Below are 18,195 nucleotides of genomic sequence, written 5' to 3'. Positions count from 1 at the left end.
AAAAGGACCTCTTGTGTTCAGGGAATAGTGGTCTGACAGAGACTGTATTAACTTCCATATTCTTTGAGAGAACAATCTTTTTTTCTGCTCCTCCTTTCTAGCCTGATTGTCATGGCAGCACACTGCAAGAATCGGTTGAGAAAAAATAATAATAACTGAGTTTTGCAATGAAAACCTGTAATAGAAAAGAAGAATGAGATGCTTTCTAACATGAATTTCTTCTTTCTCTCATATTATCTTGTTCATTCTGTATGAAGAAAAGAAATACAGAGAGCTGTAATGCTTAAATTGTCTTTCCTCAGTTTTTTTCATAGGTTTTTATTAGTAATTATTAAATAGAAAAGATACATACTAAAAGACTAGTAACAGCTCAGTGTAGTGGTTCTAGGACATAAAAAAATACCTTCAAGTTGTGGTAAAATCACATCAGTGTATAATTTCATTGGATACTTATTCTTATCAGAAAAACCCCAATAAAATAAGAATGTAACATGCTGGCTTGCACTGGGCAAAGAAAAATAATCTGTAGTCTTTTAAGTCCTCCAAAAAAATAGGCATGAGTCATTTTATGACAGCAGAAGCCTCGAAGTGGCTTCTAAATTCAGAGAGTGAAGTTTTATGGCAGTTTTTCAACTTTTATACACCACCCCACCTGCCCCCCTCCAAGAATGAAGAAAACTTCACGCTGTTCTCATGCCTTTTATGCTAAATTGAGTGTTAGACTGGTGCAAGCTTTGGTTACCTGTCTAAGGGCGCCTCAGCCTTTTCCCTAAATTAGATTTAATTGCATGCCCTTGCTCTCAGGTTCTTGCAGAGAAACACAGGATTTCAGCCAGGTTTACACAGCTGAAAGCTCTCTGAGCTGGTAAAACTGCACAAAAGTTTCTACCCTTTTTAGTGTCTAGAACAAAGGGACTTTCCCAAATGTACTAAAGTCAGCAACAAAGGTTTGAAATGTTATCTGTATGTGTTTAAATTTTATAGTTACAAGAAATGGTCTCGATCATGTCAAGTCTACAGACTAAACTCAGTAAGATAGATTTTTCAGTGGAAGGCTATTTAAAAGCACACTTCCATAACTGAACTGGCCATTCCACACAAGTGTGCCCATGCGCACCCTGCCACCCAAATGCCCATGGCAAGCAGAGGACAGCTGTCACGACAGCACACTATCGCAGTGGATTTCAGCCTGCTGCAGATAATCCATTTGTGCATATCACCATGCATGGGGCAGGAACCCAGGACACTATTAGGCATGGAAACAATAATTCAGAATAAACACATCAATAGCAGTGGGACACTTCTATCCACTGTGCTGTGACTTCGAACCTTGTGGCAGTCACCAGTTTCCAGCGCAGCACTAATACCAGCTGCCCAGCTCTTGAAAGGGTCACTGTTCCTTAAAAGCTGCATTCTTCACCTACCCAGGCAAAGTCTTCTAAAAAATGCAGAGTGTAAAGCACAGTGTCACGGATGTTGCCTTAAGTACCAGACTAGCTTGTCACTGCCATCGCCACGCTCTCCACAAAGACACGGTCGAATGCACAAAAGCACGGTAATTGAAAGCTGCCTGACAGGAAGGTAGGATGTTGTACAAAAAGGCAGGTGCCAGCCTTTGGGCACCCTGATCTGTCATATTATTAAACAAAACCAAATAGGCAATGTTCACAAAGCTGCAATTGAAAATAGAGTGGGTGAAAAAAGGCAAACCAGCCGTATTGTACCACACCAACGTTGTAGAAAGGTACTGGATACCTTTATGCAGGCCAACCCGCTTTTCACCTGGAAGATGTTGATAGAGATATTACTGGATAAACTTTTATAACCTTCTCTGTTCTCCATCCCCATGGTGAGCCCAGTCGCACGCTCCCCCGGGGTCTTGCTGCTGCACTCCTGGCTGGGCTCTGGCACGTCCCAGCCATGCAGCCCAGGCTCAGGCTGCTCAGAAAGCTCAGAGTCCCGACAGCTGTCAGACAGTCTGTGGGAAGCTGAGGTGTAAAATAGGGAGAGCGAAAGGATTGCTGCGGTGGGGATTGGATTTGAGAGGGAAACACAACACGGAAAGGCATAGAATCTGAGCGGGGAAAACCTGGGAGGACCAGCAAGGATGTAGTGGGTCAGATGGCTGGTGCTGATGGAGCTGGTGAGACACGGCAGCTCAGTGACCCCAGGGAGCTCCAGGGGCCACCCCTTACCTTCCTGACAGGGAAAAAGATTCTGAGTGCCCTGGAGCAGGTGGTGAGCACACTCACTCAGCCTGTCAGCTTAAATCCTAGCTAGTTTTTGAGCGAGTTACCTGGCAAATAATCACTTTGCCCTTTAAATTCATGCATTTCTTTCCTGCACTACTGTATATGCTCCAGGAATGCAGCAACGAAAATGCTAGTTAATGCCTGGTGAAGAGTAACAGGAATAGGTACAGACACAAACACAAAAAATCCGTTACTTAGCGTATGTATGTACATTAAATAGGAGCAGGATCAATAATGCAGCTATAGGAATATTTAGACAGCTCTGAATCAGCTCAAACTCTAGATTTCCCTTCTTAGGTGGGAAAACTTGTGTCTTTTCTGCTGTAAAGTTTTGAGTAGTACGTTGCATAACGTAGTCGAAGTAATGAAATCCAATAATGACTACATTTGTTATTCCGGTAGTGGTGATGATGACAACAGTATTTTGCATTTCAATAGGTTCGTTCATTTTTAGCTTTCTACATCAACTAATGACCATAATTTCAAAACACTTCTATTTTAAAGGGCATACATGTAAGCTCTTCACTATCTCTTGATTCAACTACTCACTGAACAACCAAAAAACAGTGCTATTGCAAGTCTATAGATAATAGACAATGAATAATTGAATAGAATAATAGAATACTGAACTCAAATCTCTAAATTACTTTTGTTATCAGTCTACCTGTAAATTTAAAACATTGAAAACTAAATCACATCATTTGAGATTAATTTTTAAAAAAAACTAAAAAGTAATGCCCTAAACATACCTGCCTCTTCCTGTACAGTCACTGACGCTGCCTGTTCACTCTGCAGAACCCAAAACTTAAAAATGCAAACCAACAAGATCATGAAAACACAGTTATCTGCAATCTGTGAAAACTTGCTTATGTGTATGTGAGTGGGAGTATATCTAGACTGATTTTCTGAACCATCATTATCTATCCTGCTTTTATAGCGTTTTCCTTCACCCTTTTTTTTCTGCTATCAAGAGTCTACATTTGTTATGAAAACAATACCATAGAAGCCTGCTAAAAATGACCTTTCTACGTTTTTGGAATTCCTCCAAGCACACAGTCCTTGGGGATGCTTTTGACTGTGCTCTACTTGACTCTTTAAAATGGTTTTGATTTTCAGATAGCTCCAGAATCTATCTATGCAGATGCCATTTTTTTTGAAAGTCCACACAACCTTCCTGCAACCTTCACATGCACGAACAAGAGAAAGGAGGGGTAGGTTCTTGCTCCAGCCCTCAAACTCAGATGGCTAAACTGCTGTAGCACATGTGACTGTGGCCATATAGTTTAAGCGGTAAGACAAAACAAAATTAGAGTAAGGAGTTATTTCATTATTGCAATTAGTTGGTTGTTATATGCCAAATTCATCCTAGAAATTTGCATTAACAATAAATAAATAAATTTCGTTTCACTCCTCTGTTCCAGAACATTTTGCATCGTGTATCAAGATACCAAAGTATTGAGATATCATTGAAAACAGACAGACAATTGTGGCTGTAACTTGGAACTTCTACACATTCAGAAACTTCAAGTTTACATATTCAGTTCAGAAGTTCTGCAGCTAAGCTTGACACCCTAACACGGCACACCAGCTGAATGCAGTATTAACAGAATTTCAGATATTGAATTTCTTTCTAAAAAAACCCCAAACAAACCAACCCACAAAACCCCTCAGCACTAAATCCCGCTCTTCATGTACGCTATTCTTGGCTTTTTTGCCACAAGGCCGTAGCTGTGCATAGTGGCTGTGTACTGCATTCATTCCTTCACTGCCTGAAAGGCTGCAGCTACAAAAATGCTGAGCACAGATGTTTCCCTGCTATGATGCCCCATGACTTTGAGTTTATGCACTGCTGGAATTGGACTGGGAAGTAAGAAATATAGCTGGAACCCCAGGAGCAGGCAAATATGTTGAAGAGCATCCTGGGGGTTCCTATAAGGCTAATTTTCTGACTGCTCAATCATTAAACTGAACTTTGCTTAAATGACCCCAGACTTGGACCACTGCTCTTCTAATACAGTCCACAAAATCTGAAGAAACCCATCCTGTAATCCCCAGAAGAACAGGAGAAGCATTAGTATGTCACAGTCTTCCTTGAAGCCTTGCAATGGATCTTTGTGAGCAAGCTCAAAGTAAGTATAGACAAACATACAAATTACCTTTGCAACTAAAAGATTTGGACTGAAAATATTTCAAAGTATGAGATTAATTATGAGACTAAAGAATAAGACTCATTTCTATTTAATTTTGTCTTTTTTTTTCCTCCTGGATTAAGTATTATTCATTAGAATGGTACCAACTAAATTACTATCAATATGAAGTACCAGAACAGGTGTTGGTGCATTAGGCAACCTCAGTCTAACATCCATCCATGAAAGCTCTTCTGTTATCCTCACTTATGAGTCATTCCGTCTCTGATGGGCGCCTGCAGATGGCCCCATGTGAGGTTCCCCTACCAGAGAGGACTCTTTCTTGCAGCGCAGAGCGATGCAAACCTTCTTGGCACAGCCATACTTTTCTCCCTGTGCCCTCAAAGCATTTCAAGCTTTAAAGCAGAGCGCTGCCTCTCTAGCTGTCTGGAAGTAATGAGACCCACACTGGGATGTTCAAAGGTAGTATTTTCATCGTTCATCTTCTTCGAAAGCAATGATTAAAGAAGCAATAAAGGAACACCTCTTAACTGGGAAACACAGAAACCAGTGCTTTGGAAAGGAGGAGGAGGAGATGGTTTGAAACAGACTGCAAGAGGACAATAAAAGTTAAAGAGCATTAAACAGCAGCTCCGAGCCTAAAGGTAAAGCAGCTAAGTACAGCAGAAATGAACCATAAAAATAGCACCATAAAAATGCTACAGCAATGTGTTACTGCATCCTTAGTTAAAGATATTTCAACCCTTCCATTATGGACCCTTATTTCATAGAAAACAGAACAATTACGTACCCAGCCTGGAGGCCTGTTGCAGCCATAAAGAAGCAGCAGACTAGGGCAGATAAAGTCCATATTTGTTTGCCTTGAGCCAGAAACAAGCACACTAAAATCAAGCACACAGCATTGGAAACGTTCATGGCCAGGTTGGATGGGGCTTGGAGCAATCTGGTCTAGCGAAAGGTGTCCCTGCCCATGGCAGGGGTTTGGAACTAGATGATGATCTTTAAAGTTCCCTTCCAATCCAAACCATTCTATGCTTCTAGGTTTCTAAAGAAGCATAATTAACAACTCTGTATAAGCATTTTGCAATCTTGTAACTCCGCTAAAAGCAACAAGCTACTGCAATAGAGCTAAGCACAACTATGTTAAAAGCACAGAACCACAAAGGGTACATGGAGGCTTGGGGTACAGTTGCCTGAAGAGGGTACATAAAAAACATGTGTAAGAAGTAAAAGCTTACTTCATATCAGAAAGAACATAAAACACATGTGAATCACCCTCCTCATCAAAGTTGAAAGAAGAGGTGGAGAAAGAATGTATGTGGAAAACAGGCTGTCTCTGAACAGTCTGAATTTAACCCAAACTGCCTGAGACAGCAAAAGAAAAGAAGGGATGGGAATAACATTCCCACCAGATAAAACATAACAACACGCAGACACACGTTGTATTATTCAATGATTTCAGTGCTCGGTACTGTTAGACAAAGAGGCACCTGGAATCTAAATTGTGATCTGCGTTCCATAGTGCTGACAGAACGCATTCCCTTCAGAAAGCTCAGGTACCCTTTTTTGTTTCATAATCAGTAATGTGACCACTTGCACATTATTTCCACTTGAGAGCAGAATCTACTGAAGGCAACTGAAAAGGGAAAAGTTGTGATACTTTCCTGATAAAGCAGGTGCTGTTATTGTCTCCTGAGCACTCCGCTTCCGAGATTAATATACTGACAAGAAAAAACATTAGAGTGTGAAAGAGGCACTGTGAATAGGCAGTATAAGAGGGAACAGTGTTTTACAACAAGCTAAAGCTATGAGGTAAAGGCCGAACCAGAGAGTTACCAAAAACTTGTTGTGGTTTTGGGGGGTTTTTAGTTTTGGGTTTGGTTTGGTTTGGGTTGGTTGTTTTTTTTTGGTTGGGTTTGTTTTTTTCCTACCGGTATCCACGTAGATGAAATACCATTTTAAAAGTGAAAGAATTACAGACTAATTCTGAAAGTCTCTAATGATTCTGCAGGCATCAATCTCAGCAAAACTCACTGCAAACCAGAAAGAAAAAATCATCTTCTCAGTTAATATTCTTGTGATGAAACCTGTCATCAAGTCCTGTCAGGTGTGTAATTTCAGAAAAGAAGAAAAATCGATCCTGAAGCAACTCTGGAATAGTCTCAGAACACAGCAATCCTGTCAGGATGTTTTCTAATATCTTAATGCTTGCCTATGACAAACCTATTTATGGAAAAGCTCCAATTAACTGCCAGGTGCCTCACAACCCCCAAGAATAACAGTATTCATAAAGTAACCTTTTGTCATCAACACGAATACATATATATCTTCCCAGAGGTTTTATGATAAAAAAAATAAAAGAACCAAAGTTAGTAATGGTATGGATCATCTCCACTGACAGGGAATAGGCACAAAAATCAGACAGTAAAAGAAAAACAGGCAGGCAAATGCCCATGTCTGGTTTTCAGGGATGCCAGTATTACAATTCTTTTGTGAATATCCCAGGGAATTCCCTCCATATAAAGTGTTTAGTAGATTGGGACGATCTTAACCCATCCGAAATAACACATTTCAGGTGCTGCTGTACCCAAGAACAAACTGATATGAAACCAGACAGACAAGGAACAGTAGGAGGTCACTCTACACTAGAATGAAAACTATGTTATAATCCTGGGCAGTAAATCACACAGCAACGACTGGCCCAGGCTGAATAAGGCCAACATTTTTTATCTTGCAGTTCTTAGCAATAAATACCAAATTCAGAATACCAAAATGGAGGTAAAATAGTAGCACATGCTCTCACATAAGCAGCAGTTAAAGAGCTGAGCTTCACTCTTGGATATTTTGTTTTGGCCAAAGTTAGCTCCAAACCTTCACTAAGCGAGAATCCCTTTCCTTTTTTTTTTTTTTTTTTTTTTTTTTTTTACATCTCAGGTTTTGGACAACTTGCATTTGTTTTTCAGCCCCACCCCCCTTCTTCACGGCACCCATGTCACCCACCATTTCAGCAAAGCAGGGCAGTGCAGCTGAGGTCCCTCGTGAGCGCTGCCGGATGGCACAGCAGCACACACGGCACACACACAGAGCTCCCTGCTCTGTCTGGTCTCCTTTGCTCTCCATAGTGCTACAGCCAGCGAGTACCCACTGAGTAACAGTCCCCCTAGCTGTTGTAAACTCCAGTCCAGCCATGCCAACTCCTTGCAGAGCTCCAAACCAGAAGGCAATCTTTAACCAGATTCTGGGGAGGGGCTGGGCTGAGACTGAACGGTGGTATGACTACAACACACCTAGCTACTCTAGGTGTAATCCAGCAGAGAGGCATGATATTTCCAGAAGGTTGCAAACCGAAGGCAACACCTCAGAAGCTGGGACAACCGAGCAGCCAAAAGCACGGCACGACCCAGCATTACAATCAACCCAGCTCCTCTGCCTGTGCACCATGTTTACAGCTCTCCGGGCAGGCGAGAGCACCCTACTTTCCAAGAACTTTTTTCAGCAGCACAATGGCTAATTTTAAATGCTGGGAGATAAGCTCTGCCAGCTCTGCTATTTAAAGCGCAAGTTAAATATGTTTGACATTCCATACCCCAAATGACAACAAACTAGAATATTTAGAAAGGCAGCATGTCAGGCATTTTTTTATTTATTTATCTGGCAGGCCTAAGTGTTGCACCTTTTCATTTATATGCAACTGTTTGCCCCCCGGGCATCGAGCTGTTAACACGTACAGAAAAGATTAAAATGAGCTTGCATGCTGGATGAAATATAAATTAAAATTCGAGTACTATCAGCCTTGAATCTGGGATTGTTTCTCAGGGTCTCACAAAAAGCAGAATTTCAAATGAGCCTCTATTTGTGACTTCAGGAAAGGCAAAATATATAATTTTTCAGCAACACAGTCAATATGAATTATAAGTAAGCTGTCCCTGACTCTGGCCATAAAATACGCTGTACTAATACCACGAGTTGTGTACGCAAGGATGGTTCAAATGAATAAAAGGCTTTAAAATAGGACATGTGAAAAGAGTGATGCTTACCTGCCTACCTCCCGAAGTAAAGCGAATCCAGGCCTAGTGGGTATTCAATTGTCACTAACCCCCAGCGCTGCATCATAGACACAAAGTGAAAGAAACCCCATCCCCTAACCAGCCAAATGGTTTTCTCTGCCACGGTGCAGTGGCAACGCTGGGGGGGTTTGGTCCACGTGACCCACCTGGTCTCGAGTGGGACGTTGCTGTTGAGCACCCAGCTGTCCTGGAGCTGCACGGACTCAGGGGTGGTGGCCAGGTCATTGGGCGCCGGGGCGGGCGCGTGGATCTGGTTCCGGCGATTTGTGAGCGAGTTCCTGTTGAGGGAGTTGGCAGAGGAATGATGATGGGACAGTGAATGGTTGTGAGGAGGAGGGAGAGGTGGCCTCAGCGTTGACTGGCTGTGATGATTTGAAGGGCCTAAAAACAGAAAAGAAAAATAAATCACAAATGTGTGCTGGTGATACTGTTCTTGTTGGCATTTTCAAGGGACAACTGCCTGGAAAAAAACCCTGTCCCTGCAAGCGGGAGACTGAACCTGCACGCCTTTAGCACCTGTGGGCATTAAACCATGGTTAAATCGCATCAGTGATTATTAGAGATCAGAGATATAAAACAGCATTTAAGGTCTCACAGTTGGGATGTTCATGAAGACTATATTTAGATTTAACAATATTTATTTATAAAGTAGATTCTTCCTGGATAAAGGCTCATTTGTGGGAGAGCTAGGACAGCAGTCCAGCTTGACCGTTCCGTACATCCCCCCAGAGGAACATGCTCATCCCTGCTTCCATCAGGGACTTTAAGGAGATGAACCTTAATGGATTAAAACCAGCTTTTAAGAATACAGTCTTTAAGGGTTCTATAAAACTTAATCAGAGCTCTCAGTGTGCTTTCACTCACTGTGTTTCACCAATCAGGCTTTAACGAACAGTATTTGTGAAAGAAGATTAAACTCCAAATATGAAAAAGCAGCAACAATGAAATGATATCTTTCATGTTCTTCCATGTGATCAGGATTTTACTTGTAATTTTCTATTTAGCAATGCCACAAACTCACACCAAGATCTGAAAATTATGCTACTCTTTCAGCCTCTTTCATTGAAAAATGATTATGTCTTTTAGAGATAAAGGATATAAACTTTTCTCATTCTTTGAGTACTGACATGTTTGCATTGATAATGAAAATATTTTTTTTCTAATCAATAAGGCAAGTGGATTAAAAAAAAAACCACATGAGGAAAAAACCAGAATAAGCAGATGTCATTCTAGCATAGTCACTTTTCTAAACATAAATGCAGAATGGTAAATAATTTTGACTGCAACTCCACATGTTGCAATAATTTACTTCTAACAAAAATAGCTAAAGAGATTAAAGAAAACAAATACTGTGTGTTATGAACGGCATACTTTAGTCATTATATTGAACAGTAGTTTTCTAGTGAACAATAATCAGAAAAAGTAATATTAGCAAAATTATAATTATAATGATGTATGTTTGTTTTTAGAAACTGAAGCACATTCTGTAGTTAATGAATCAAATAAAAGAAAACATCATGGGGAAAACCATTTGCAGCTAGACTGATCTATTTTCATATGAAACAAAGTAGTATAGAAAACCTGCTGAACCAATTAATTAACGATAGGTTAATTAAGGACAAAATAATAATAAAAAAACCCCCACCAAAAATCAACAACCTCTGCTGACCTGCACACACGTGGGGCGTAGGGACAGGCTCCAATGGGGGCTGGGCAGTGCTGTGCTTATGGTTGAACTTGATGATCTTAAAGGTCTTTCCCAACCTAAATGATTCCATGATTCTATGCAACATCCCTGGGACTGGCTCCTCTCCCGGCACTCTACCCCAGGGAGAAGTACTGGAAACACGTGCCCCTCACACCACTACAGCCCAGGAACAGGAGGGGGACGGGCTTTTGTGCAGAGAATTTTCATTAAGTTATTTTTCTTATCAATGTTCATTAATTTTCTTATGTGTTTCTGTGGGCCTGGGGAAGCACAGGCCAATGAAGATGAGACAGCCAGGTTTCCTGGGCCTTGTGCAAGGGAAGTAGAAGTTGTCCTATGACAAGAAACTTTAAGAAATGAATTATAATAAATTCTGCATCCTTCATGTGTGGCTTTAAATCTGCACAGAAGTTTCTTTTATCTTTTTAGAATGTCTGTTGCCTGAAGGCTCACCCTGTGATAGTGTCAACTGTTTCAAACACAAAGCCACCTTTCATGAACACATCTAAATTTCTGGGCCGTACGTGCTGCTCTCCTCGCTATCCTTGCCTCGGCCATGTCCCACCTAAGCCTGAAAGAGACTTTAGTGCAGAAAATTTTACATCTAACAGCCCCTCTCGGACTTCCTAGGACATCAGATGCCCGTTCCACGCTAGGTCCTGTGCCATTCCCCAACAGCATGTGCAGTAAGACACAGCGGGAAGAAAATGTGTTTGGACAATATCCACACGTGTAGAAGCTTAAGTGGAATTACTCTCCTGTCTGTGTACTGGCTTTAAACAAAGCGTGTTTGGATTTCAATAAGTGGATATTTATGAGTTATCAAGTACAAATGTGTGCCCTTGTGTTAAAAATTACTTCAAAAGATTCACATGGTTCATATTTTCTCAAATGACTTTGGATGTAGCTTTTCTTTTTGCAGGAAAAATAAGGAAAAGTCATACCCACATAAACAAAAAGGTTTTGCACCAAGAGACACGGTAGGGCCAGCTAAATAAAGACTCCGAATCTTGCAGCCACAAAACCACAGAGGCTGTTCGTAGAAGGGAGCCAACTGCACATCAATAAGAATGAACAGAATTTCTGTAAGGTTAAGGAAGCAAGAACTGAATTCAAGTTCCCACAAATTAATTTAATCTGCCTCGAGACTCGGCTCCCACACAGCAAATAAAATGTACTGCACAAAATAAGCTGTGCAGAAGTAACTGAACATATACTTCAGCTGCAAAACCTCAGAAATCTGGCATAAGATGAATGTAGCATTTAATAAAGAATGATAAAACAAATACCAATATCAACATTATATAGATATTATACAGTTTATATTAAAACATATAAAAGCTTATATAAAAAGTACTAACAAGGGAGCATGCACACACACTCGTGTGTATATATGAGAGACATAAAAAAAGCTTAATATGCTGCTTCTTCATAAATCTGTTTAAATGAATCAAAAGCAGAAGCTGAACACTATTGAACTTGCCAGGGATATAAAATTGGATTCACATCTGAACATCTGAGTGCCTCTTTGTGAGCATCTTTGCCTAAATTAAAACTTCAACAGCAGTACCTGCAAATCTGCTGAGCTCTGAAGTTCAGAAAAGTAAATCACTTGTCCCGTAATGAAGGATCAGCAGCCTGCAGGACTGGCACGACGTCTCTTACGACATGACATGCTCTGCAGCCTCTGGCAAATTGCTTCACTGTTTAGAAGCTTAAATACAGTAAGTGTTTTGATGGAGTACATCTGGCTTTTTGAATCAGGAAAGAGATTTGATTTTTGACACAGCGGTTGCCACTATTGGTTTGGGAAAAATACTGAGGAAATTATGCCTCTTCTGAATAATTCCATGAATAAAGAGTTTCACCAGAATACACTATACAATCTCAAACATTTAGGATTTAAGGAAAAGTCTCTTAAAAGCACAATGAAGATCAGAGAACTGGAAACCTGAAATAACGGTACCCTCCATATTTTGGCTTTTTTTTTTTTTTTTTTTTTTTTACTTTTAAAATTGACTTAAATTCAAAAATAGACAAACATACCTAATTGTAATGAATTTCAGTACACATTGATTATGCTGAGCACTTCTGAAAAATCAGGGCCTGATGACCTGATCATCACATGTGATTCTCCATGAGATCTTACTGCAGTCAAGAGTATCAGCAATGTTCATTTCAAATTAGAAGCTGCATGAGGATAAACTGTGTTCTAATTAAGTAAACTGAGAATACAAAGTCTGATCTACATGTCTTTGACGTAATCACAAGCTATCCAATTGACTTATTTGGGTTTAATCTGAAGTAAAATGTTAAAAAAAGAGAAAAAAAGAAGCTTTACTCTGTTCATTCTTTTATCCAGTGAAACAATCGAACAAATTAGGCTAGTACAGAGGCAGAATTCAGCTAAAACAAGATGCAATGTAGCACTTGACTCCATAAAAACAAAACAAACCACCCCGTCAAAAACCAACCCTGAGCAAAATTCTGTCACTACACACTTTTTTCTTTTGCATACACAAGAGTGTAAAGGATGTGCAGCCCCAAGCAGAGCCCTGTGGCTGGTGCCCCGCTGTGCACACCGCGGGGTACAAGCAGGGGTGCCATGGGCAGCGCTGTGTGATGGGTGGCCGCTGCCGATCCTTCAGGAGCCTGTGCCGCTGCATCGTAACAGAACATTATCCTGTCCCAAGCCTGGCAACCTCAGGGATCAGGGAAAGCCACCTGAGGCCACAGTGTTCCAGGCAACAGTGATGGCCGCATGCTGCTGAGCACACACATCCTACCATCACTTCTCAGCTACTTTTGCAGTTCAAATGTTGCCTGAAACACAAAGCGAAACTGCAAATCTGCTTTAACGTGGTCAAATTATTTCTCAAAGTTCTTCCAAGGCTTTGGTACACTCACTTAACATGCACTAAATCCCAGCAACACAATGATCTGAGGAAAACAAGTTAATCTCCCACCTCAGAGATAAAATTCAAAGCAGAATCAGCAGCATGTCTAATCTAAGCAAAGCAATCGCTTCCCTGCATCCCAGTTCTTTGTCAATACTACCTCAAAAAAGTAACGTAGATTGTATCTTAGTTGTGCTGAATTATCCTCTGTGCCATGATTAAATGCAACAAACACCTCCTCATCAATCCTTTCCACAAAAGAATTGGAAAAAAACCCAACAAACATATATTCTTTTTCTGAAATGAACAATGATGCAGCTATTTCCTTAAACTTCTAAACAATACAAACAGTGAACACATAAAGATAACAAAGCCGATGTGCTAAAAGAAAAAAATAATTAAGTAAACCCACAGAAAATCAGTGTTAACCAGTCTTCAGCATTCCCAGTTCTTTATTCAAATAACTCTACCACACTGGTTTCTCAAGGAAATTACATCATCTGCTATCACAATGAGTAACAGGTTTTGCACAGAACCAAAGGGCCACCTTCCAAGCTAAATTCATCTTCAAAGGCAGATCACATTACTCAGAGTCAGGGAGCAAAGAAAGCACTGAAATACCCAGGAATATAAGGAATATAATGCAGCATCACCAGGAGCTGCCATCTCCATGGGCAGCCCCCCCACCCCCACCCCCCCCGATTTCAGCCTTCATTTGAGTTTGCCGGGGTGGGACCAGGGCTCTGCTTTACCCTATGTCTGCTCCAGTTCTTCTGTTCGTCTGCTTTAATTCTCTACATTATTTTGTGCAAGGCCATAGTTAAATGGAATCTAAATGTTCTGAAAACGTTTTCAACATATGCTGTAAAGAAGCAAGTTATCTCACTCATAACTGTGGATATAATTAAGTCACTCTCTTGTTGTCGTAAACCCAAAACATTTGCCAGGTGTTCCTTCTTTTGTCCACATGTTTTTGAAGTGTTTGAGGCAAGAATAGGTCGAATGACTGGCTGTCATCCCGGACTGTACATTTCAAACTGAAAATTCAGTAACTGTGTGGTATAAAATTGTAAGTCACTTATCAGTCTCTGCCAGTGCACTGCAGCCATCTCCTCAGCACAATATTAGAGTAGAAAATTAAATGTTGCTGTGGCAAAAAAAGAAACAACAAAGCAACCACACACAAAATACCCCATTGCTTACCCACAATATCCAGATAATCACAGAAAAGGCGAAAGGCGGTTTCATGGATAAAGTCTAGGACTTTGTCATAGTTCCTATATCCCACTCTGACTGAGCCAACCCTTGAGCTATTGTGGACAAATCACTTGTTATCTATAAGTGTCTTTATCCATATCCTTGGCGGGAGTGCTGAAGGTAAATTACCCTACCACTTACAAGGCAATCAGATACTACTGCAGTAGGAGCCACTACGGTGCTTTTGTCTGCGGCTCCCAGCCCGCGGGGCACGAGTTCATCGCACGGGAGGCAGCAGCAGCAGCCACCAAATTAACTCTGCCAACCGGAGTTGTTGCTGTGTACACACAGCACGATTGCTGCTCCGTCACGCTCCCAAAACCAGAGGTGCTGAGATGCTCTGTGCGGATGTCCAAGGGCAGCTAGACAGAATCATCCCGCTTGGAACAGCAATGTCAGCTTGTTCCCAGCAGTGCTGGAGCCAAAGAAACGGCAGATCGGGTCTTTGTGCTGGATGGGTTGGTTGGTTGTGAAAACGTAGTGTGCATACCCATGCAAGCAAAGGCAAAGAATCAGGACCCTTCACCAGGAGTCTAACCTGAGGCATTACAGTCATATAACCAATTTTGTGAAGTGAGGGTCACCGACAAAAAGGTTAAACCCCACTGCCCTATAAAATAGTATGTGCTAATTGTATTTGCTGAAATACATCTATTATCACACCGCATGAGGTGCACTGGCTGCACAAAATAATGGCTAGTCAATGGCAAAACACAGCATTTTAGTAAGAACGCTTTATGTGTCCTGTGATACTTTTACATACGTATATATATATAAATGTAGGCATACTATTTCCATTTTTATATATCATAAAAATGAGTCACAGAGAAGTTAAAGAGTTTTCTTTCCAACTGAAAAACAATCCACACGTTTCACATCTTTTCCAATCAGCGTTTTAATTTAGTTTTCCAATAATTAAATAGATATAAAACATATTTCAGGGCGACTAAGGATGTATTTATCTTCTTCAGCTTAGATATATGCCTTTTGTCTGAAGAAGGCACTGCTGAAAGAAGAACTAAAAAGAAAAGCATACGCACATATTTCTAAGCAATGAAATTCATTATTACAGTCATCATCACCACGGACCATTTTAGTGCAGAATGCTAAATGCTGCTCTGCAGAGTGGGAAAGAGTTGAGCCCTATCTAGAGACTTACACAAATCTTCTCCAAAGCTTATACAACTTGACACACTAAGAATCACACCGAAGAGAAGACGGAGCCACACCTTTTTCTGAACAACATCCAGAAACTTCTCAACAGCAATATTTAGGCCAGTAGTGTAAGCCTGGCGACATTTTCCCGAATGGAGGACAACTTGAAACCTGCTGCTTCCCTGGGTGGTCCAAAGGGGAGCCTGAGAATTTTCATAGTGACATAAAAATAACTGTACTGCAGTTTCCACTTCATTGTGAGTCTGGGGTCAGGTGCAACAGAAAGTCATCCCCGCAGCCGTTACAGCCGTACATTGGATTTTACAAAGCCCAGGCAGCTAGCACACAAAGCCGTTTTCCAAGGCAGCAAAAGAAATGTTAGTCACACGTGTTTTAATGCAACACATTATCTTGATTATTTCAGAAACGTCGCAGAACATTACACATAGTCCAAAATAATATTTTTTTAAAAAACAAACAAAAAAAACCCCAAAAACCCAACCTAACCTCAAAATATATATATATATATATATATGAGAAAGAGTGTCTCAAAATAAATTACTGAAAGTAACTGAGTCAGAGAGAACATCTAACAGGAGACTGAGATCTCAGCAATGCCAGGGTGAGCATTTTTATAAATCAGCCTTCCAGGTACTGCAGACCCTTTAAGAAGGAAAGGTCTATCAGCAGAGTAACGATTTTGAATCCTTCTGTTGTTCTAAGAGTCTGTAATGTCAGGTTTCACCACTGAGAAGTCTGGCAGCTGAACTGTTAATGAAACTAAATATATTGAACATGGCTTTCAGCATGAAGTAATTTCTCTGTTTCTCAGGCAGTATTATCATCACTTCCCACCAGCACTAACTTTTGTCAACTGCTGAATTATTTTCTTGTTCCATCTTATACCACTGCCTGGGGATGATTCACCGCAATGCATACTGCACATCAATGTACATTCAACAGCAGTATCAACAAAAATACACTAACTTTCTTGTTTAAAAGAAAAAAAAACCCAATCCAGCTCTATCTTACTACAATGATCTTCCATGGGTTTGTAGGGTTAGAGCATTTTTTTCAGATTACTCCCTTAGTTCAAAGAAAGCATGAAAATAATAATTAAATATGGTTTTTCCTTTAGGCCCAACCACTTCATAATCAAATGGCAGAAATAAACACTGATCTACAAGAATCGTTAACATGAAGACTTACTGACATATACCAGTAATTACAAGGTTCCTCCAGGAGCTTCCTGGGACAATTCAATTTCACAGCTCCTGGGAAGCCAGTTATTTACTAGTTGGACCATCTGTTTCCCAACATGTAGAACAGGTAAAAATAATTTGTGTAGACTATATGGAAAAAGTAAGAGGAATGTTGCATAATGCTGTAGTAAAGAAAAGCAAATGTGATGCAACGTATATATTGCATTGAATCAGACTTTTTAAGAGGTTGTATCTCTTTTTAAAAGCAGGCAAGATACAAATAAGTACAACAAAGAAACAACTATTTGTCTGCCTCCAGGGTACTGCAAGCTGCAATACTACATGACTGGCATTTCTTCCACAGTCAGTGGGATTTGGTTTGAATTCCTTATTGGCTGCTATCAGACAAAAAAAAGTCACAAATCATTCAAATAAGAAGCCCTGTTGAAGTTGCCTGATTTTTCAAGGCACCAGAGAGGTTAACCTCAGCTGCCACAGACAGCTTCTGTGATTGAGAAGATGGATCCATGGGTTAACGAGTAGAAATACTGGATATCATAAAGTGGTGTATGAAAGCCCTCACACCGTTTATCACTCGGCAGCAAATAAGCCAACATGAAGCCAGCAGTTCTTATAAAAGTTTTAGAGTTTGTAATGTAGGAAGGGGGAAAAAAAACCAAACCCAAATAACAGCTGTACCCTGCTCCATCACACATGATAAAACAGAAAAATCAGTCCAGGAGGGTTTCAGCTATGGAAAGGATCGGTCTTTGCCCCTGGGTGCTGCAGCTGGGCTAGAACGTCTCAAAATGCTGTCTGACATGACAGGCTTTCAGGGGTCGATCCCAGACCCACCTCCACCAGCCTCGGTGCCGCACGGGTGCCTGGCACACTGCTGTCCTTGATGCCTACTGTGGCAGCTAAGGGCACGGCACGGCGCAGGGGATGGCAGGGCACTGCGCAGGGGTCGAGGGCTCCGGCTGTAGGGCAGAGTGAGCCCAGACCAGCCCGGGGTGGGGGCACACCTCTGCACACCCACCTGACGCCAGCTCCTGCCAGTGCCTGAGGGGCAAGGTGAGCTGCCCCGGGCACAGCCCCCCACCAACAGCCCAACTGCTGCGGCTGGCTATGGGCCAGCTCAGAGCCCAGGGGAATGAACAGCCTAACACCGTCGTGCTGAGGCATCCCCGAGTTTAGGCTGTCCCACCATCCTCTCAACAACACTGCATCACATTCTTAACTACTGCTGCGTTCACCATGAACAAATTGACTGCAAGCTAGAAAAATGCCCTCTAGCAAAGAAATGAAGCAGCCCACTGAAAACTTTGACTAGCTGGAGAAGACAAAGTGTTGTCTTATCTAAATAGCATTACCAACATCTTGCAGAAACTTAATCCTCAAGTGGTTAAACCTCAGTGCAACTCTCTATCATGTGAGCTTGAAGAGACTCTTAGATAAAGGCTTTTTTTTTTTTTTTTTTTAATACCATACACTGTCTAATCACTTACAA

General features: G+C 41.1%; 1 protein-coding gene across 3 annotated transcripts in view; it reads right to left on the bottom strand.

Moving 5' to 3' along the window:
• Positions 1–18,195, bottom strand: part of TENM2 (teneurin transmembrane protein 2) — a 698,113-nt gene that overhangs the window by 177,216 nt on the left and 502,702 nt on the right. For all 3 annotated transcript variants that reach the window (XM_037398907.1, XM_037398909.1, XM_037398910.1), the window contains exon 7: positions 8,613–8,847. In XM_037398907.1, the coding sequence (XP_037254804.1) occupies positions 8,613–8,847 (235 nt within the window). The remainder of the gene's footprint in view (positions 1–8,612; positions 8,848–18,195) is intronic.

The sequence above is a fragment of the Falco rusticolus genome, chromosome 8, assembly GCF_015220075.1.
Source record: "Falco rusticolus isolate bFalRus1 chromosome 8, bFalRus1.pri, whole genome shotgun sequence".
Taxonomy (NCBI): domain Eukaryota; kingdom Metazoa; phylum Chordata; class Aves; order Falconiformes; family Falconidae; genus Falco; species Falco rusticolus.
Note: the sequence above shows the minus strand (reverse complement) of the source record. Positions and strands in the feature narration are given on the sequence as shown.